Here is a 23,846-nt window from a genome sequence, read left to right as displayed (position 1 = left end):
CAACACGGGGAGTGACAGTCACCGGTTCTAAGCCAGCACAAATGGACGTAAGTGTAGGCGCCAGGGGTCACTCTTGACAGTGGGAGGGTCCATCGTAGATCCACTGATCAGTTACCGCCCGCTTCAAACTGGGCAGCCCCCAGTCAATATGGTACTGGTCCGTCCCGGCATCGTATGTTCCCCTGGGGTGTTGGGAACATAGGGTTTCACCCGACAAACGGTGCTGTGTTGTTTTACACCCGCGAATAAACAGCGAAAAGGAACCAACAAAGCAACCATTTCCTTGCGCTTCAGTACTTGGAATGTCCGTACAATGAGGACAGGTCTCCCCGACAGCTCGGAGACTTCAGATTACGCATTCCAACTGCGCAAAACAGCTGTTATTGATCTGGAACTTGCACGCCTTAACATTTCTATTGCTGCACTACAAGAAACCAGGCTTCCGGATGAGGGCTCATTGCGAGAACAAAACTACACCTTCTTTTGGAAAGGCAAGGACTCAAACGAACACCGTGAACATGGCGTGGGCTTTGCAGTCCACAATACTTTACTAAATGCCATAGAAACACCGCGGGGTCTGACGGAGCGTATAATGGTCTTACGGCTTAACACTAAATGCGGCTTTGTTACTTTAATTTCCGCTTACGCCCCTACACTAACCTCGACTGCGGAATCTAAAGACGTCTTTTACGATGATCTGTGCAACGCTGCACGCAATGTACCGCCCGGGGATCGATTGTATATACTGGGTGACTTTAACGCACGTGTGGGACAGGACAACGCCACCTGGCCCGAATGCCTTGGCTATCATGGCGTGGGTAAGCAAAATGAAAATGGCCAACGTCTACTAGAGTTTTGCTCTAAATTCCAGCTGTGTGTCACAAACACTTATTTTAAAGGAAAACTAATGCGTAAGGTCTCCTGGAGGCATCTCCGGTCCGGTCATTGGCATCAATTGGACCTTGTTTTAACCAAAAGAGGGGATTTGGGGAGGGTCGCCCATACGAGAACGTTCCACGGCGCGCAATGCGACACGGATCACTCCCTAGTGGCTAGCAAAATACGTCTTTCGCCAAAAAAGATTCATTCCTCCAAAACCCCTGGACGGAAGACCTTAAACCTTCCCAAAACTAGGGATCCTGAGTTAGTGGAGTCTTTTAGTTCAACTGTGCGACATCAGACAGCTACTTGGGATGTGAATGCTCCTATAGAAGTGGAATGGGAATCCATCAAGGAGCTGCTCACCAAAACTGCTGGTAAAGTTTTCGGATATTGTAAGGTGAAATCATCAGACTGGTTTTTCGAAAACCTAGATCAGCTTCAGCCTTTAATTGACTCCAAGCGACAGGCTGCACTCAACTACCATTTTGATCCCTGTGAAGTCACACGCGCTGAACTCTGCACTGCAAAATCTTCCCTCCAGCGAACTTGCCGTCAATTTGCCAACGCGTATTGGATGAACCTGTGCAGAAACATCCAGGACTGTGCGGATGCAGGAAACTTTCGCGGTGTTTACGCGGGGATTAGAATGGCTATCGGCCCTGTACAAAAGAAAACGGCTCCTTTGAAAGAGATCGACGGCTCTATTATAACCGACAGTAGTCGTCTGCTGGAAAGGTGGGCAGAACACTACACAGAGCTTTATTCTCAACCAGCCGAGATCAGCCACGTAGCAAGGGAAATTATTCTGACATTACCGGTTATGGCTGAGCTCGATAGCCTGCCTACCATTGGAGACCTTCATGCGGCCGTTCTGCAGCTCAAATGCAACAAGAGTCCCGGGGTAGATGGTATCCTCACAGAACTCCTAAAACTCAAGTGTGTGTTACCACTTCTGCAAAACTTTCTGGGCAAATGCTGGGAGGAGGGGCGATTTCCTCAGGATATGCGAGATGCAAATATTGTTACATTGTATAAGGGGAAAGGTGACCGCGGCGATTGTAACTCTTACCGCGGCATATCTCTTCTTAGCATCGTTGGCAAACTATTTGCAAGGGTCATGTTGACTAAACTGCAAAGTCTTGCTGAACGGGTATACCCTGAGGCCCAGTGTGGCTTTCGCTCTGAACGGTCAACCACGGACATGATTTTTACCCTTCGGCAACTTCAAGAGAAGTGCCGAGAGCAGAACACGCCCCTGATGATCGCATTTGTTGATTTAAACAAAGCTTTCGATACGGTGGGTAGGGAGGGGCTATACATCGCGCTTGAGAAAATAGGATGTCCCCCAAAACTGCTGAAGCTGGTGAAATCTCTTCACGATGACACGAAGGGTACCGTTATCTTTGATGGCCAAATGTCCGACGCTTTCGACATGCGAAGAGGGGTTCGCCAGGGCTGTGTGTTGGCACCCACTTTGTTCGGCATATTTTTCTCCTTGCTGCTGAAAGTTGCCTTCGGTGATGCACAACAGGGAGTTCACCTACACACAAGAGCGGATGGGAAATTGTTTGGTACCGCCCAGTTGAAATCTTCCCGTAAACGAGAGGATTTATATATCGATAGTCTGCTCTATGCCGACGACGCAGCCTTCGTGGCGAAAACTCCCGGGGAGCTTCAGACTTTGTTGGACAAGTTTGCATACGCATGTTCGCTGTTCTCCATGTCTATAAATGCAACGAAGACCGTAATTCTAGCGCAGGGCTACACCTACCAGCCTTCTATCTTGCTGGAAGGCGAACCCTTGAAAGTAGTCGACAAGTTTTGTTACTTGGGGTCAACTGTGTCGAACAATCTTTCCGTTGACGGAGAGATTGATATCCGCATCGGCAAAGCGGCCACGACGTTCGGCAGGCTGCGCACAAGAGTATGGAATAACAAACACCTTACCGCAAAGACTAAGATGATAGTCTATCAAACTTGCATATTAAGCATACTCTTGTACGGAGCCGAAACCTGGACGTCGTACGCCAAACAAGAGCGACGACTTAACACTTTCCACGTGCGCTGTCTTCGTAGCATACTTAACATCACGTGGAAGGACAGAGTAACAAATGAGAGAGTGTTGGGGATTGCACAGCTTCCTAGTGTTGTCGCTCTCCTCAAACAGAAACGCCTGAGATGGCTGGGACATGTACACCGAATGAGCAGTGCGCGTTTGCCCAGACAAACCTTATTGGGCCAAATTGCGTTTGCAAAGCGTAACGTGGGGCGACCTATGCTGCGTTTCAGGGATTGCGCTAAACGTGACATGGTTGCATTTAACATTGATCGCAACTCTTGGGAAGATCTAGCATCGAACCGCAATGAGTGGCGGAAGACCATCTTCACGGGTTGCAAAACCCACGATAGCACCTGGTTCGAAGACCTGGCTCAAAAGCGTGCCAAGAGACACAATCGCGAGGGGGCTCCTCCACCGATGAATCCCCAATATGTGTGTCCAAAGTGTGGACGAATGTGTCGTTCACGGATTGGCTTATTCAGCCACGAACGGCGTTGTCGCATAAATAACACAGACACTGATTAAATCATCTGTCAAGATGTTACAGGCCTTATGATGATCACAACTCTACTATATGACTTAATTTTTTTGTTAGTTTACTTCGGCGAAGGTTTTATTTCAACCTGCAATGAGTCAAATCTGCAATAAAAGGTTCTTTCAAGAAAATAAATTTTCGATAAAAAATATTTGGTCGTAAGGTGCGCGCATGTTGCATGCTAAAAGGCCTAATTTTCAGAATGTAAATTACTATAAACGAAAGAATAACAAAGAAACTGCTAGTGTCTTATCCATAAACCTTGTTTTTGGAAAATCAGCTCTGAATACTTACAAAACTTGAAGCTGTTGCATCCACATCCACAGTCCAAAGTCACCCTCATGCTACTGTCTCTAATATATTCTCGCCAGCATCAGAAAGGCCACAAATAGCTCCGCAAAGTCAAATCAGCTGTGTTTGCTAACACACCTTTGGCAGACTCCATATATCATTCATATAATATAAAAGTGGGACGTTACATTATTATTCATGATTTTATTTAAATTCAGTTTAGTTTGGAAATATAAATAATTTTATAGTTTTTAAGCAATTAGAACAAATATAGGAAACTTCTAATGTGTTAATAAATTTCATAGTATTTGGTATTCTAATTAAGACCTAAATATTTCCGATGGAAACAAACATTTCTAAAGTTCTCAAATTAAATAGAGCCGACCCGACTCCGGGGTGAAATGAGCCGGAACTGAGCCCTTCCAGATGAGCCGCCGATCAACGGATACAACTACTTCGAACAAATAGTAGTCGGAATTATACCTTGGTTTAGTAACTGAATTGATCCAGTCTCAGTCGTGCTAGTATTGTGTTTGTTATATAAATCGACGACGCATTAGCGCAGCGGTAATGGCACTTAGTGTTGCGTTGGCGGTCGCGGGTTCGATTCTCGCTCACGACAGACATGTGTATCGACTATATAGATATTAGTCGTGGTCTGGGCGTTTGTGTATTGTATGTGTTTCCGGACCCCCAGCACAGGAGAAAATCCTACTGGGGGACTCGTTGAGTGTGAAGCTTTTATTAATTCTTATTAATTCATTTGTGTTGTTATCGTTTTTATCGACTTCGAACTAGGTGGTTTCAACTTGTATTTTGTTTTGTGTTTGTTACTTCAGAACTCATTCTGATCTGATAGGTTTTTTTTTTTCATTTCGAATGATACAATATTTTATTGTCTCAAATTTAATTTGTTTCAAAACCTATTTCTTAAATGATGGTTATCGTAGTTGGAAACTATCACTATTACATAACAATATTAATCAAAAAATATTCCGAATAGAATCCAACTAATACTAAAAATTCTTAATTAAGAAAAGATGAAAATACTACCTAAATAATGAAAATAAAAAGTAAATGTACTTAATATTATATATTCAACACATAAAACGTGTATATCTAGATTTCCCGACAAGTCAAATGGTGGGCAGCTCCCCTTCGTTTTGTTCTGAATTCATACAAAAACGTGACGCGACTGCTAATAGTAACGTTATCAGAGACTCAAAGGTCACACCTGTGGATCTTATTCCCTTAGAAATAAGGTTTATTACATCATTACAAAAAAAAATTGCAGACTAATCCTAACAATTTACGATAGTATGTATATTATTTCCCAGGTATTTTATAGATTAAAAATTCTTTGACATATCCTACGGCTTTTGGGCATGTGACATTTCAGTATTTAGGACTTCGAAATGCTATGTCGTACTAAGCATTTTTTGATCATAATGTAATATATTTTGCTAAGCCTGTGCTGTTACGATATTATTTATTTATGAATATATAACGCATTTATGTAATAGGTCCTAATTGTTCTATATTTGAAATGAAAAGTCGTATAATTTTTAACCGACTTAATAAAAAGAGGAGGTTCTCAATTTGACTGTATTTTTCTGAGTGTTACCTCATCACCTTTTTTCTCAGTGTAACGATTTTGATAATAGTTATTATAATCGAAAGCTGGTGCTTGTCATCATTCCTGGTTCTTGTCCATTTAAATTTGCTCGGGTACTTCTTCAGTTATCTCTCATAATGCGTATTTAATTTATTGTTTTATCCGCTACTTACTTGTCGATATAATTTAAGTAGGTTTTTTCGTTTTTTTTAAAGTATTTTTACAATAGATTCATAGTATAAGTTCTTTGGGGCGTACACATCTCTAACAGAATAAGATAAAACACAAACATTTGCATCAGTGTTTATTAATAAAGCGTAAAAATTATAAAATAAAACGAAAAGAACGTAAAGTCATAATGTCAAAAGGGAAAACAAGAGAAGTAGGTATATTAGGAAAACAACAAAATAATGAGAAAGTAACTATATAATAGGGAATCAGAGACTGGATACATATAAAGATACGTATTTACATAAATATTATTAGCAGAGTTTATGCTTAGGTCTTAAATAAAAACTAATGATCAAAACTGCTAGATCGATACCAGACGTAACTAAGAACTATAGCGACTAAATTAGTTTTAAAACATAAAAAAAAACCCTTCAAAATCGTTCCATCTGTTCGAGAACTACAATGCACACAGACAGATACTAAGACTGACATATATTGGCGTAAAACTAATAATAACCCTCTTTTTGCGTAGGTGTTTAAATAAATTTAAAAAAGTTAATACGAATATTATGCTTGAACTTTCTTCTTGGAAATATGAAAGCTCATGTAGGCAATTTTGCGGGTAGAAGTAATGAATAATAAATAAATAAATACCATATAACATACACACACGGTCGTCTGTTCCTATGGTAAGCAACTTAATGCTTGTGTTACAGGTAACAGCCGACTGTTATAACTATTTTTTTGGATAAATATACATAGAAATAATACATATATAAATACAAATATTACACCCAGACTCAGGCAGGCGAACCCGCAACCCGCGGAACAGAAAGCAGGGCCACTACAAACTGCGCCAACGGGCTAGTCAAAGTAAGTGTAATAAATATAATTTTGGTCCGTTTCAAATGAAATGTACAAATTATGCAAGCGCTATGTTAATTAGTTTACATCGAAATAATATTCTGCACTGCAGATGTTGCATTATATTAGAATAATCATGTTATAAATGTAAGCATTACTTCATTTGACTACATCAGCGCTTATCTCTTATATGTCTCTAAATGTCCATTTCGTTTCGATTTTTGATGAATTAGCCAACATTTATTGTTACTATTCTACTAAAAGATATAAATATAGTTTTAGTTATGTACGTTATATTTTTAACCGACTTGAAAAAGGGAGGAGGTTAATCAATTTGACCGTATATATATATACGGTCGGTATACTGCTATATACGGTATAACTTTCTACTGAGTGTACCGATTTTGATGATTTTTAATTTAATCGAAAGCCGATGTTTATCATGTGGTCTAATTTCATCGAGATCTGATTACAACTTTTGGAGTAATCTTTGATAATGCGTATTTACTTGACTAATTTTTCGTCTACCTACGTTGTATTACTTGTCGTTGTAATTGAAAGTGGTTTTTTTCGTTTGCCTAACACAATTATAATATAATAAAAAGCTATGTTTTTCGTATTTTTAATCTTTGTGTTGTTATACTATAAGGTTAAACATAAAATATCCACCTCTGCAGTTTTTAAAATCCTATTGAGTTTGTAATCTCGACCGTATCGATTAGTTTACTCATCATAATTAATGTCTTAAATTCTATGTGATATTGGCGTAATTATCCGTGTTAATTTGACACTATTATATTTGAATAATGTACTTTTATAATGGTAAAGGAATTAATTAGTAATACGTATATTACCAGTGATTTTAGCTTACATAACATCACATAGCACATTAACACATTTAAGATCTAAGTATAATTTAATGTATGGTAAGCCTAATAGAATATATAAGCATAATAATATTTTACATTATGTATAAAATATAGTATAGCGTAGTTCAAGTTTATTGATTACAATTCACATATAGCTTCAGCAATGTGGCACTACATTTTAACTGGAAATCAACGTTAATTAGCCAGACAATTAGAAATCGACATCTGCCTGCTCTTTCCCATCCTAAATTACCACCTAACCCCATTCATCTCTCTTGCTAGCTATGAGTTCGCTTCATCTGACGCTGAAAGTGTTTATGATTAGTTTGATCACTCTTCATTAAATAAACTACCTCATCCTGATGTCTATTTTGATAAAAAGGAAGTGCATTTATCTTAGACAATGTCTACAGTTTCATAGATATAAGCAAACAACAATCCTTTTAGACTTTAATTGATTTGATTCGTTTTATGTCATACTGCTAACGTATGCCTCGCATAAATAAATAAATATAAATAATTATCTGTAACAAACACACGGTCGTCTGCTCTGATAGTACGCAACTTAATGCTTGTGTTATAGACAACAGACTAGCTGGCTGTTATATATAGCTTTTTGTAATACTTATTTATAAATAAATACATATGTCTATCACACCTAGACTCGAGAAGGCAATCGAACCCACAACCCCTGGAGCAGAAGCAAAGTCACTGCAAACAGCACCAACGAGCTAGTCACAAGTCGATAATATCTTGAATGAATGTGTCATATTTAAAAAAAAAAAAACGGTTAACCATAGTAGGCTGAAATTTATATGTCAAATATAATTAAATTTTTAACTTATGATTTCTATATTATTAGTCTGGTAGAAATAAAATGAATATATAAAAATATATAAATATTAACACCTATAAATATCTAAAGCGTATACTCGTATTTTAAAACATTTTACTGTATATTAATATAATAATAATAAACATAATAAACGCCTCACACTCAACGGCCCTCACTAGGATTTATATCTGTGTCGGGGGTCCAGAAACACACACACAAGACACAAACACAAAAAACGCGCTAACGCTATATATATATATGTATACATACTTTTACATACTTTTGCATAGTTCTATTTATAATATAAAAGCAAACTATACAGGAGGTCTATAAATAAACCATTACGAACTACAAATATGGTCCATGTTACGTTTTACATACAAATGACAGTGTATACATCCTATTTATTTATTTGTACGAAAATCCACAGCTACATTTTATGTTTCTTAAACCGAATTCTTCTATTCTGTACATAAAAAAATATTTGTCATATTGTATCATATCCTGATGTCTTTAGAATCAGTGTCGTATATCGATAAACAATTTTACACATACGGGACTGCGATTTTCATTTTAAAACTTTAAATATCGAGAGTTTCAAAATAGCAATTTAAGTAAAAGCGTTGATAGTAACTATGAAAGCTTAAAACTTATGTCTGGATCGTTAACCCGCCACTGGAGACGTAGACTTGACTTACGTTATTGGTGACCCCGGTGTAATGCACCGGGTTTTTGATGTACGTTTAAAAAAAATAGCAAGTATTTTGTTGATACAATGTTTTACCTCACGTATTTTATTATAATATAACATAAATGTTACACAAATGTTAATTTGTTTATTAAATTGTATCATCTTATATTTTGTTAATTGTATCTTCCATACGACGATGTACAATGTACAATTATTTTTATAATAAAAAAATTGTCATTACGTTGGTGATACCGATCTTACGCAATGGGTTGTCACCGAGTAGATTAAGACAGATATAATATAATAAAATAAGCATAAAATAAGGCCGCTACGCAAAACCTCGAGTAAAACTGGTGTAGGATATAAAAGTTATTTGTCATTTTCGAATCACCCGGTCACACAGACATTTAAGTCCCTACTAGAGGGTTAACTGGCGGAAATTCATATTCTTTGGTTTTGTGCTTGAAAATGAACAATACCAGTAAGAAAACGATATGGATTTGAATTTACAATGTAATGTGTCTACATTTGCTATAATTATCACTTCGCGTTTATATCCCAAAGGGATTTTCAATAATTCAATGAGCATATTAAATTATTAAATTTACTTGATACATGAAGCAGAAATTTAAAACAAGCTCCCGGAACGGTGGCGTGTTTGATTTATTTACTCGTTGGAATTGTTTCGAATTATTTTGCTATATTAATATCCTTTTTACAATTACAAGGAATAAATTTGATTTAAAGTAGAACACGGTTTAAAACTAGTGGTATTAATATGCCTTTCGATAATCTGAATATCATTTCATTTTGGGTATATTTTTTTTTATATAACATGTTTTTTGTATTGTGACTATAGTACTGAGATTTCAAAGGATTGTTTTTTCTTAAAGTAAGAAAAAATGTGAATCATGACTTTACTTGTGGTAGGATTTTTGTAGGAATTATATTCATCTTTAAAAAAAATATTGAAATGTACTCAAACATTTTTGATATTATTATTTTATTAATTTATTAAAATCATTAAATAAATATGTAAGAACCTCACTAGATTAAAACCGAATTATATATTTTATAATATCTGTGAATTTCAATAATCTACCTTACTTAACATTCATCAGTCATAGTGCAGACATCTCTACTAGTGTTGTAGAGGTGTCAGTCGACCATGTTGTAGCTTGTATTGCATATTTGTAGAAGCGCTTTAATTTGAAAGCTCTAAATAAATCTGGTCTGTCCAGATGAGATCTATCTTTGAGATTACATATTGATTAACCGTCTAGAAATGGATTTATTAGACAATAAACCGCTTTAGTAAACTCGTGATACGTATATAGTCATTAATAAAAGCTAGTGTTGAATAAAATAAACGCCTCATATATCATTTAGTCCTGGCAGTTTACTCGTATATGGGTATATCAATTACCTATTCGTGGTGTTTTAGCGGAAATAGTTTTGTGGTAAGAATTAAATAATTCCATAAATACAGTTTACGTCATTATTCAACGGGAATAGCGTTAGTGTCCTTCTATTCAAAATATTTTGGACAATTATAACTCAACCTAACCTGTTTATATAAAAAAAATTCTTCCCATATTTCCGTGAATGGGTCAACAATCTGTAAATATAAGAATATACATAATGGAATTCCAACATACTCGGATAATCCTCAAGAATTCTTTTAAGAAAAAAAAAATATTTTTCCTGATTCATTTATTACCATAAAGAAAAATAAAGGGATATTGCAACCGACATACCTTGCATGCTTCAATGAATTTCGTTCAAGCAATTCCTCCTTCAGACTTACCTGTCAAATCTTCGGGTCTATTGTAATTTTGATAGTTTGCTAAATTGAATTATTTTGTCTTATTTTATTAATATTTTTTACTATTTGCTAGTGCTTGTACCTGATAATCTATTATCAAATATCTAAATAGTAAGTTTTTTGCAAATAATTTGGTATTTTAGACTAAAATAGTAAGACTCGAGCTCAATCTCTATTCTGTTTTAAAAAATATCTAAAGGCTCATTTTTTGTCCCTAAATAACTGTTAAATATCATCTTCGCAATATATTATAGAGTATTTGTGTATGTAGTATATATGGTGTATGTATGAAGTAACGTATATGTAGTGTTTATATAAATGTATAATTATGTGTGTGTATATATATGTATTATATGTGTATATATATGTATTATATGTAGTATATTTACTTATTTTTATATCATATAGCTTGTAAACTCCATGCCAATTCTTTATCAACTATTTGTACACTTCCCTACCGCTTCTCATTTTATATGCCCTGTCCTATACCCTAAGGTTGTCTGGAAGAAATCGCTCTTAGCGATTAGACCGCCTTTGTACATCTTTCTTCGTATGTATCCCTTTTTGTAACATTTCTTTGTAGTGTACAATAAAGAGTATTTATTATTATTCACTAACCCACAAACTCCAACCATTCTTAAAAACGTTCGGGCTTATAATATTTTCGTGAATAGTTTTATTTGTGACTAGCTGTGCCCGCGACTTCGTCCGCGTGAAAATAAAGAAAATATTGTTCAGTTCGTAGAGTTAAATAGATAAATTCCTAAAATAAAAGTAGCCTAAGTTACTCCTTATTACATCAGCTATCTGCCAATGAAAGTTCCGTCAAAATCGATCCAGTCGTTTTTGAGACTAGCCGGAACAAACAGGCCGACAGATTTAAAAAAAATGTTAAAATGGTATATTATGTACCGTGTATACATCCATATGCAAAAAGCGGTTATTTTAATATAAATGTTAATTTATTACAAAAAGAGACTCCAATTTTATTTATTGTATAGATTAAAAGAATTATTTTTGAGTTTTCTTCCCGAGATTAGGAAATTTTAAAAAATATTGTGTGATTTCTTCATCTTCAATCAACGATCCTTTTTCAGTTTTTTTTTTTCAAAGGCTTACGACTTGAATGGCTGATGACTTGGTAAAATTGAATTTATTGTTTGCAAATAATTGAATCCCGCCGACACCGCGTTGGCGCAACGGTCACAGTCATGGATTGTACCTGTTGCGCTGGCGATTGTGGGTTCGATCCCCGCACATGACAAACATTTGTATTGGCCATACAGGTGTTTGCCGTGGTCTGGGTGTTTGTGCAGTCCTTGTGGGTCTCGTCACCGTGCCTTGGAGAGCACGTTAAGCCGTCGGTCCCGGTTGTTATCATGTACACTTGATAGCGATCGTTACTAATAGTAGGGAATATATCCGCCAACCCGCAGTGGAGCAGCGTGGTGGATTAAGCTCTGATCCTTCTCCTATATGGGGAAAGAGGCCTACTAGGCCCAGTAGTGGGATATTACAGGCTGAAGCGTGTAAATAATTGAATCTATCGCGATGTATTAATTAATAGTTGTACCAGCGGATTTTAATTATCACACATTTCATTACGTATTGAAAAAAAAAAAAAAAAATTGAATAGACAAATGTCTATTCAATTTTATTTTAGCAGATAGTGTTATAAATTATTCAAAGCACGCTTATTAAAGACTAGCTGTACCCGCAACTTCGTCTGCGTGGAGCTTAACAAAATAATAATTGTTCAGTTCGCAGAGTAATAAAATAAAAAAAACATTCTAAAATAAAAGTAGCCTAAGTTACTCCTTATTATATCAGCTATCTGCTAGTGAAAATCCCGTCAAAACCGGTCCAGCTGTTTTAGAGATTAGGTGGAACAAACAGACAGATAGACAGATAGACAGACAGACAGACAAAAGTTATAAAAATCGTTATTTTGTTATATGTACTGTGTATACATATATATGAATTTAGTTAAAAGCGGTTATTTTAATGTTACAAACAAACACTTCAATTTTATTTATTTGAATAAATAGTAGAGGCCAACAGCAGTAACATATTATATGATAACAAAATATTTTAAAATTATATTAGGTACGTAAATATTTAATAATATCATTAACCCTGTCCGAAACCAAATAGGTTTCTGCTGCAGAAGTCAAGGACTTCTATAGTATGGAGTTATTATCTGGTTCAAAACATCTGGCTAGTAGCCAGACTAAAAGTAGGAGATACAGTTTGGGAACTGCACATGAAATTACTTGCTCAGTTGAACACGTTTTCCGTTATCTTGATAATGGTTTTTGTAATTATTATCTGTAACAAATTTTGTTTCAAACTTTTCTACTTTTATTAAAAGGATATAGTAAGTAGTGCAATTACGGCGAAGGTTACTCAGTGACCCAGCACACAACTTTGCAATTTTTTTTTATATGAAATATAAATGTTATTAAATTCTAATTTATTTATTTGTTGACAATCCGTGCAAGACAAATTATGTTATGAAATTAATTTATTTTAAACAGAATGTAATTAAGCGGGTCGGTTTCCAAACACACAACAATAATTTAACTTAATAAGCTCTGGTCGTGTCGTTGCTGCGTTTTAAAACGATATTGCTTTTCATACATTCCTTGTAAATGGTTTTAATTACATAACCATTATATTTGTAAACAATTACATGTTGGTGAATATTTAAATCACTTTGTACGTTTCTTTATGAGTATAAGTCGAACATTTTTTATGATTACGTTTATAAATTAAATTAAAAATAAAGACTACGCTTTACGGTATTTATGTATAATCTTCTTAATATATAAAATTCTCGTGTCACAGTTTTCGTTGCCATACTCCCCCGAAACGGCTTGAACGATTTTGATGAAATTTTTTGTGCTTATCCGGTATCTATGAGAATCGGCCAACATCTATTTTTCATCCCCCTGAATGTTAGGGGTAGTCCACCCCTAAATTTTATTTTTTTATTTTTTAGACAAAATTTTTAATTTCTATTTTTTTATGATACAACATTAAAAAATACATACGACCCTAAATTTTTACCCTTCTACCACCAACCCCTATTTCTTAATAGCGTTTAGCGGCAAGACAACGTTTGCCGGGTCAGCTAGTGTTATATATTGTTTGATCATAAAAAAATCATATATAAGGTTTCAAATATCCTTTGATAAGTATTTAAATACAGGTTTTTTATCCACCTAACTATATATATCAGCCGTATTTTTGTATAGATATATTATCATAAAATTTTATAGATATAATTGTGTATGTACAATTTGTAATTATTATTACATAGTACCTATTCGGTATATTATAATAGCGAATAGGTACAGATAGTCAAACGCCCATAGGCTCTCAGATTCAACCATGCTAGACCAAGCCCGCAGTGTTCGCATTTCTTTATATGCTTCCAGTATTCGCTAGTTGAGCAGTTCAGTTTTAAGCACAGTCACACCTTTTGTGTTTCCTCTGTTAAGATAGTGGTTACACTTTTATTCTAGGGATGCTTTAATTCTAGGGATAATTGATTGGTTCAATTTATAAATATCTGGCTGCCTGGTATTGGCCTCTTTCTCAATGTAGGAGAAGGGTCAGAGCTTAATCCACCATTCTGTTCCACTAATGCAGTTTTGCGGATATATTCCCAAGTATGTGTAGGAGCCCGCTCAAAAATTAATTATTCCGAGTATAAAAATACTTTTAAATTCATCCATTTAAATAATAATAACCCCTACTTCAATAAAAAAATAGCATGTTTTAGAAATAAAAAAGGACATGGGTTTCAAAAGCCCGTGGATGTATTTCATTTTATATATATATAAAAAAAAACATCTATCTGGAATGGAACTGTGGAAAGAATCTTAACAGCCTTTTAGTTAGTAGAAAATAAAATAACTTTTATGTCACCAGTGGATATAATACAATTAAGCCGAGGAGATAAGCTTGTACTTCATGATAATTAAAGTTACTGGTGTGTGGGTCAGCTTTTTAGATTACACGTCTAATCGTTGAGCGATAATTCTCACGAGACTCATACCTTATTTGTACGGTTAGATTTTTTTTCTAACTTGGCAAAAACTGGATTTATCTTTAATGATTAATCTGAAAATATTATCATTATTATTATATATTTTATTGCACTTAAAAGAAGAATATACAGAACATTACATATATAGTTGATGGCAAATGGACTTATCCCTAGAAGAGATCTCTTCCAGTCAACCAATGGTCATGAGAGAGAGTGTCATATATATAATATAGCGGGGGACACAGTGCAAAAAATAATTTGAAATTCGTTTGAAAGTATTAAATAATAAATAGAGGGAAACAATATGTAATGTATTGCAGTATGGAATGGACGCACGGTGCTCATTTGGTTCTTTCTTTTTCTAACTTCAATCGTTCAATCAAAATATCTGGCACCTCAATAAACCATAATGTATTCAGTTCGAAGCTACCAAATGAAACCATCGTACTGAAGTATAAACCGTTTGTCGAATATTTGTTGTTCGTGTGCAACATGTTTAAGCGGGAACAATTACATGAGCATTTTGCATAACATTATTCTCGAATTCTACTAAAATGTCATCGCCGTCAGTCATCATTCACATGTTGATTAGATATTGTGGTTTACAGCCGTAGGCTTGCACCTATTACAGTATAATCCGATACACGCGTTTGACTTTGTGAATGTTGTGCAGTAGTATATTTGGTAATTGTATTATGCTAATTTACCAAAAACACCAAACTATGCAAGCAGAATATGCAGTGAAATTTGAACCCTTCCACTTGAAAAATTATGACGTCCGGCAAGCGGATGACAGGTTCTTCATCAATCATCTCTAAAATCAATGATTTGAGGTTTGGTTTCAAATAATATTTTAGGCACTCACGTTTGAAAAGTCGCTTGAGTTTACGTGCATAAGTGTATGAAAAGTACTTAAAATACCAAAAAAACCATTTTCATATTACCATTGAATAAAAAAAAGATGAATGTACAAGTATTAAATTATTATTCATATAATTATAGTCACAAGAATGTCTTAAAGCAGCGGTCACAGTAGGTACTGACTGTTGCGCTGGCGATTGCGGGTTCGATCCCCGCTTACGACAGATATTTGTATTGGCCATATAGATATTTGTCGTGGTCTGGGCATTTGTGCTTGTATATTCTGTGTTTCCGGACCCCCGACACAGGAGAAAATTCTACCGGGGGCCGTTGAGTATGAAGCGTTTATTTATTTATTTATTAATAAAAACATCTTAACTGTTAAGTATATGAAATAAACAGAATTTCACGTGATTCCTTGAAAACAATGATTTGATAATGAAAACCATTTTAATATTTTTAAATTTGGGTAAAATTTCTAACAAAGGTTTGTTTCAGTAAATAAAATCAATGGTGAAATATTGTGACAACCTTACTAAAATATATGGTGTTAAAACGTAAACGGGCCATTTATTCTATAATCTATATCCTTTTAGTATGAAAATAAGCCGTTATAGGCAATCAATTAATCGGCAATTCGTAACTCAATTTAAACACGCCCTATTTACGCTCCCAAAATTTACGAATGAATAAATGACACAATTCAATAGATAAACAATTAAACCTTTAAACAGTATTACAAAATGAGTATTTTGTTACAATTTACGTCCGTTTCACCAAATATTGACTTTACGGCTGAAAGCCAATATAAGTCCAGCTCCGATATGGTTTATGATATTTTATACTATTACGATCGTGTATTTAGGAGTTTTCGCAAAAGAAGACCTTGTTATTTCACTGAAATCACATTGTTGTTAGGCTCACTGAATCTCGTAATATAAATGTGTAGAAAGCGAATTATGAATCGTTACCTATTTTTAATTTAATTTATTAGTTTTAAATATACACATGAATGATGAAATCAAAGCTGTGGCAGGTAATACATGGACAAGAAAAGCTCGCGACAGACAGATGTGGAGGCAATTGGAGGAGGCCTTTGCCTAAAATAGGCAAACAGACAAGATTGTTGAGGCAAAAAAATAATGAAAATAAAAACTTAAAAAAAAAATCATATATACGAGTGTTAAAGTTATTTTATTATGTTTAAGTTTATTATTATATTATAGTACATTATTTAGGAGTTAATGTGTAAACCAAGTCTGAATAAAGGCTCTTATTATTTTATTTTATTTTTACCTATTTTGAATTTAATTTATTGGTTTTAAATATACACATAATAATAAATTTATGTTGACTTAGAACACAGCAGGAATTCTAGCTCAAAGTCGGACGCAATCCAAATTTAGACGTACTTCAAACTTACAATAAACGATCACAGTCAAATATTATTGTTTTTGTTGAGAGTAAAGTGGGGCAAGGAGAGTAAGGAGTGTAAGGTGTCTGTGAATGCGCTGTATTGACTGCTAGGGTAAAATTGGTAACGCTCGATCTATTGTGGATTCCATGGGCTACGGTAGGTTCTGACCAACGTCGATCACTTTGTTTCCAGCCTCTATAGTATAAAAAAATAGCCATAAATACTTAATTTCAGGCACAATATGGCGATATGTTCGTCTTTATTTTATCGTACGTTTCCAAATTTAATTTTAGATTAATTTTTAACGAAGAGCGATCGCTGACAAAGGTCTTTTATGTATATCATCATTGATCATATCAAAAACGTATCAAAGATCAAAGTGGAAATTTGTTTTTAACACATGACGGCTTTATTCGAGATTATATTAGATAGCTGACTTTTAATTTTGATTAACATTTCGACGAAGTTGCATTTATCGTGGTTATAAACTGATTTGTGCTGGACTAACGTACATCTATAAAAAGAATAGACATAAAACGATTAATAAAATATAACAAAAATAAGATCAATATGATTTTATATTTTTTAGCCTTCAAATATTCGGGTCACCGCGTCATTACTGCGGCCACATTTTGCGAATATTCAGTATCAAAGTCAAAAGAATTGCTTGTCATTATTTTCTCATTGTTTTCACCCCAGGGTTTGACTTCCGTTAAAGAAATTTGTATACAGCAACATCGGAGAATTTTACAACAAAAAATAAAGGTATCCCTTAGGAAGTTCAAAAATTCGAGACCAGTTTGAATTGAATATGTTTAAATTAAGTTTGAACATATTCGATTTTTAACATATTATTTCAAGTTTTTTGACACTAATTTTAGATATAAAAAAATTAATAGTTTGACAAATTTTAATATTTTTTTGAGACAACTAGGTCGGCAAACAAGCATAGGGCTCACCTGATGGCAAGTAATTACCGTATCTTATAGACGTCTGCAACATTAGAAGCATCGCAAGCGCATTGCCGACCCTATGGCATGGCCTCCCTCTGGTTACCTCACTCCCCACAGGAACTCAACACTCCTTGAGAGCAGTTACGCGTTGTATTATTTAGTTGTGATTGGATTTTAATTTAAGGTTGACGTATTTCATGCTGCTGTGCCCAGTATGTATATCAAATGTATAAATAATTATAATTTCTATGTTTAGAATGGGAGCTATTTGGGAGCCCTGTTTATATATGCTATAACAATGCTGTAACCGAATACCCACTTTATATAATGAACTATATAAAATATGTATGATAAACTACTTTGTAACTTACTGGTATATGCCTCATTAGTTTTTCATTAGGTAGCGTATATACTGATGATAATTCTTCTTTTAAATTTTCTTATATATATATATATATATATATATATATATATATATATATATATATGTGTATATATATGTATATATATATATGGGTGTCGTAAGAGGCGACTAAGGGATAACACAGTTCCACTACCACCTTGATGGTGGGATAACCCTCCAACTGCTGGCTTTGAAATACACGGGCTGAAGACGGGCAGCAGCGTCTTCGGCGCGACAAGGCCAGCCCTACGGTCACCAACCCGCCTGCCCAGCGTGGTGACTATGATTATGGTACACATGAGTTCACGCCATTTTTGGCGCTAACTTGTGGAGTCTATGTCCAGCAGTGGACTCTATTCGGCTGAAGTGATGATGATGAGTGATTACGTTAGTTAATATAATCGAAAATCACGTTAAATTGTAGTAACCTTTGTTGAATCATAAATTAAAAGGAATACAAAATGTTGCTGTCCATCAAACGCTATAGCTTTGTGTACTGTACTTACAAGGCAAATCAATTTTTATTTCAGTTATATAAATAAATGAAATATCTAGTTTAATAGTGGTAGTTAATACTAGTTTAATAGATATTGCGATATTTGTGTTAAAACATCAAAAGAATTGTTACCTCTTTTATATTAACTTTTAACAAATGAATGAGTACTTTTGACGACAATTTTATTACTCTTTTATTCTTAATCTTTGAAACAAATGTATTACAGCTGATTCAAAAACTTCTGAAATATATTTAAGGTTCAGCTCAGAACTGAATAATAATAATATCTAAATAATCTAATCTTTGACTAGCCCGTTGGCGCAGTTTGTAGTGCTTTCTGTGCCGCGGGTTGCGGGTTCGATTCCCGCCTGAGTCTGGGTGTAATATAACATTTGTTTTTATATATTTATATATGTATTATTTCTATGTATATTTATCAAAAAAAATAGTTATAACTGTCGGTTGTTACCTGTAACACAAGCATTAAGTTCCTTACCATAGAAACAGACGACCGTGTGTGTATGTTATATGATATTTATTTATTTATTTATCTAAAACACACACACATGGTCATCTACGGGCTAGTCAACCTAACTACATGTTTAAGTGAAAATTAAATATATACTTAAAAGTTGTTACTTCTTTCCATACGAACTATAAATGTTATAGAAAATAATAGTTATATTATTAACTAGCTTTTCTCGCACAATGAATTAAAAAAAATACATTGTTGAGTTCACAGGGTTACAAAATAAAAAAACTGTGCCAGTGAAATTCCCGTCAAAATCGGCCTAGCCGTTTCAACGATTAGCCGGACCAAACAGCCAGACAGACAAAATTGGTAAAAAATGTTGTTATATGTACCGTGTATACATCTATATGCATTTAGTAAAAAGCGGTTATTTTAATATTACAAACAGACACTTCAATTTTATTTATTTGTATACATAATAATAAAGAAGAAAAACTTTGAAGACGGTTGTACTCTTTACAATTCTTACGGATCAAACTTGAAAATTTTTAAGGCTGATTAAATTTTCACTTAATTTTTTATAACAATATTTTGTAGTCAAAACAGACCCATATGGAACCATAACCTTCTTTCTATCGTAAAAGTCCACCGAGATCGTTATTTTCGTTGATAAAACTGGCACATACAGTATTTTATTTATTTAGTCACTCCATTAACAATGGCATGGGAACAATCTCGTACATGTACATCCATATTTATTCAGTGGAATTCAGTGAGCTGAGATTAGTCTGGTCAGATTAGAGATTACCTGCAGTCCGCACAAGGAAAGTCTTGACGTCCGAGTTGCGACTTATTTATCTAATATGGCTTTTCATTGTAGCTTTACTTGAGGCTTACGTCAGTATAAATTACTTATATTGTTAAGAATTTTCGATTTTGGTTATTGTTAGAAAAGCACATTTTTTTAAGAGATAATAGATGATCAATGTAAGTGATTTAGTTTGTACAATCGTTATCAGGTATTCATATATTATTACTAGCTGTGCCCATGACTTCGTTCACGTGGAATAGTGACTTTGGACAGCATTTTTTGGATAATATAATATATCTGTTGGTTTATTTTGGATTATAAGCAACGGGATTCTTTAAATTGCCACAACTTTTTTGTTTATGAATTGATTGACATGAAACAAACACTTAATGTTATGTAGAGCTTACCACAATATATTAATGAAAACCACATCTAAACCGGATAAGCTGTTTTTGAGATTAGCGTGGACAAACGCACAGACAAAAAAACAAAAATTCTAACAATCATTTTTGGGAGCTATTTACGTTGAAACAGGCGCCAAATAATATTGTTTCTCATATCTTCCATGTTACAGCAATCCGTAACATTTTTATTATATGTATTGGATGATGTATATGTGAAACATGACCCAGACCGAGTATTGGATTCGTGGCAGAAGAAATTTCAGGAAAACCACGAGGTTCCAAGAGAGTCCGGAGATAAATTTAACTGATGGGTTGGTAGAGTTTGCCTAGTCGTTGTTAGACTGCCTGATAATGACAGCACATATATTGAGATTGGTAAAGTGTTTTACTTTTTTTACCCCTTTTCTTTACTCCTCAACCCCTTTAATAGTGAAAGTGTAGCTTAATGACAACCGGGTAAAATTAATAACAATTATTTCCATTATATCTATTAATATTCCAGTTTTACTATTTTGTACTACTTTTGTTTAACAAAAATAGAATTTTAATTGCATTATAAGAAATGAATTGAAACCAATGAACGGACTTTACAATTTTTTCAGAACTTTATTATTAAAATGTAATATAAAAAAAAAAACAATTATTATCGGCTCTTTATAAATGAAAATTAAATAGTCTCAAAATTCAAAAGACAAATCTAGTCCTGTATGTAAATTATATAAAACATTCTAGTGAATGAAGCACTTGAAAAGATTTGCCTGTGCTAAATCATTCATTTGTAAATGAATAAATCAATAACACTTCCATTTGAAAGGGTGATTTCATTCACCATTCACAATGCAAGACGTAATGACTGAACGAAGCTGAATTAAGCAGGTAAAGGCTGCGGGTCGATTCGTGATTTACTTCGCTTAGTCGACTTTGTCTTTCATTTTCACGTTCATTATGAAAATTCGGAAAAAAATTCTTCATCCTTTTTTACTAAGGTTTAAATTTTTTTTTTGTTTTTGATATAAACACACAAGTGGTTGAATGCGACGAGTTGTAAAATAATTATAAAAATATATTCTTAATTGTACACCAAGAAAAAGAGAAGGTAAGATATAGAGATAAGTGGATAATATAGCCGTGAAAGCCAGGCATTTAAATATAGTTTATTGTTTTTTATACTCCAATTAAATATTTGTTTTGAGACCTACATACAAAAATTCTTATGCACATTTTCCTTTTGTGTTCTTAAGAATTTTAAATGAAAAAAAAAAAACAAAAAACTGTATAATAAATAAAATAAAAATAAAAACTGTATACTAAACCATAAAAATTAACCATTTAATTTTAAAGTTATTGACAGTATTATGTTTATCATTGCAATATACAATTAGTATTCACTGAAATATTTGTCAGGAAGCAACAGGAAAACAAAAGACGTTCAGTCAAGTAATCTCTTCCGCTTGGCAGTTTGCTTTAGCGAATAATCTTCATTGAACTTTTCAAATAGGGAAATAAAAATAAAACGTATGCATTGACTACTTGGCATTTATTTTCATTTTGTTTATTTGAACTGTCAGCAACAAAGCAATAACACTTATCTCCATTACCAACTTGGACGCACTAATTTTTAATTCTACGTATTTGGTATTTTGAAACAATTGAAATTTGAATTGAAAATTACTCCAAATAAAGCAATATATAAATATAACATAAAATAGTATTACGTGTGTGTGGCTGTCTTACTTAAAGTCTCACGTGATGGTGTGTGTTAGCAGAGCGTACTAAATAATATAAACATAAAAAGGCTCCAGTCACTCATTTAATCTCGAAGCATTACATTAAAATAAATTGCCTGATACTAAACAAACCTCATGTTATATACGTACAAATGTAAATAATGATTAAGGTGATTTTAATCTAATATATAAAATTCTCGTGTCTCGGTGTTTGTATTTAAACTCCTCCGAAACGGCTTGACCGGTTCTCATGAAATTTTGTGTGCATATTGGGTACGTCTGAGAATCGAACAACATCTGTTTTTCATCGTCCTAAATGTTAAGGGTAGTCCACCCAAAAAAATGTTTTTTTTTTTAATTTTTAGATAAATTATTTATTTTTTATTTTATTATGATTTGGCGTTAAAAATACACACAATCCTAAATTTTCACCCTTCCGCCATCAACCCCTATTTTTAAATAGCGTTTAGCGGCAAGAAAACGTTTGCCGAGTCAGCCAGTAATATTATAAAATGTAATATAAGTGCATGATTATTATAAGTACCGGCGGTCGCGGGTTCGGTCCCCACATATAGTATATGTTTGTATTGGCCATACATATGTTTGCCGTGTTCTGGGCGTTTGTCTGCGTGTATTGTGGGTATTTTTGGACCCCCGCCACAGTATTAAATCGTAATGTTAAGTGTATATTATTTTTAAATTGAATTTTCGATGTGTAAAGTATTCTATTTGTAACCGGTCCGCCTTTCTGACATTTATTCCCCTACTTTATTTATTGTATTGTGCACTAAATTTCACACACGTATTCTTTACGGTTGAAAATAGACTATTTTATCAGTTTTAGTTTTTTCACTTGTGGAGTGGTATTCAACCCTTCATAATTCAACGTATTTTTATTGTTCAAGTAAGATATAATTTGCAAAGTTTAGTAACTTTTTTTAATTGAAGACTGTTTTAGCGTATTCTGTGCTATGTGCTACAACTACTTTCTACTTTGACTGACAGACATTTTTAATGAGTCTTGATGTTAGTAAAACGATCTTGATACAACTTTAGTACAATTCAAAGAGACAGATGGCAGGTGAAACTTCTAAAAATCTGTTTTAGCTTCTATTGCTGCCATGAAAACCCCTTTAAATCGTTATTAATAAATATCGTGTTGAGATATTGGCTGGTTACATATCTACAGTAGCCTAGTGTCCCAAATTGCTTTTGCATTGGACCCATATGCGGCTACAACTGTAATCTGAATATAATTATGAATATTTTATATCTATAAAGTATATTAAAACATGCTTTAGTAAACCGACTTATAGTGAAATAATGAAATAGCTCTATCTGTTTGTATGTAAAAAATTGTAATAAATTTTTGTTCGAAAATAACTAGTAATCTAATTAATCGTAGTAGTGAATCTGATATTAAATTTCTCTATTGTACTGGATGTTCAAATGTAAATAGCCGTGTAATATAATTTTATAGGATTGTAGAAAACATTGCTCGGTAAACGGGGACACATTGTGTTTAATAGTGAAAAAAGATGGCACTTTCGTTAAATCTATTTATGTAATATATTACGATTACTTAATTTAATTTATAAATAAAGAAATGAA

The 23,846-nt window shown here is 33.8% G+C and overlaps 2 protein-coding genes across 2 annotated transcripts in view; one reads left to right on the top strand and one right to left on the bottom strand.

Moving 5' to 3' along the window:
• The first annotated feature begins 313 nt into the window (after positions 1-313).
• On the top strand, positions 314-3,466 carry LOC123657445. Its single transcript, XM_045592987.1, has one exon. The coding sequence runs from the start codon at positions 314-316 to the stop codon at positions 3,464-3,466; it is 3,153 nt and encodes a 1,050-aa protein (XP_045448943.1).
• Positions 3,467-8,076: 4,610 nt separating this feature from the next.
• Positions 8,077-23,846, bottom strand: part of LOC123657443 — a 49,095-nt gene continuing 33,325 nt past the window's right edge. Inside the window, exon 2 of the mRNA XM_045592986.1 lies at positions 8,077-8,090. Within this exon, the coding sequence (XP_045448942.1) occupies positions 8,077-8,090 (14 nt within the window). The remainder of the gene's footprint in view (positions 8,091-23,846) is intronic.

This window comes from Melitaea cinxia, chromosome 10, assembly GCF_905220565.1.
Source record: "Melitaea cinxia chromosome 10, ilMelCinx1.1, whole genome shotgun sequence".
NCBI classification, from domain to species: Eukaryota; Metazoa; Arthropoda; class Insecta; order Lepidoptera; family Nymphalidae; genus Melitaea; species Melitaea cinxia.
The sequence above is the reverse complement of the archived record's forward strand: the minus strand, read 5'-3'. Positions and strand labels throughout refer to the sequence as shown.

Coding starts and splice junctions, on each gene's coding strand:
- LOC123657445 (XM_045592987.1), top strand. CDS start 314: ATGAGGACAGGTCTCCCCGACAGCTCGGAGACTTCAGATTACGCATTC.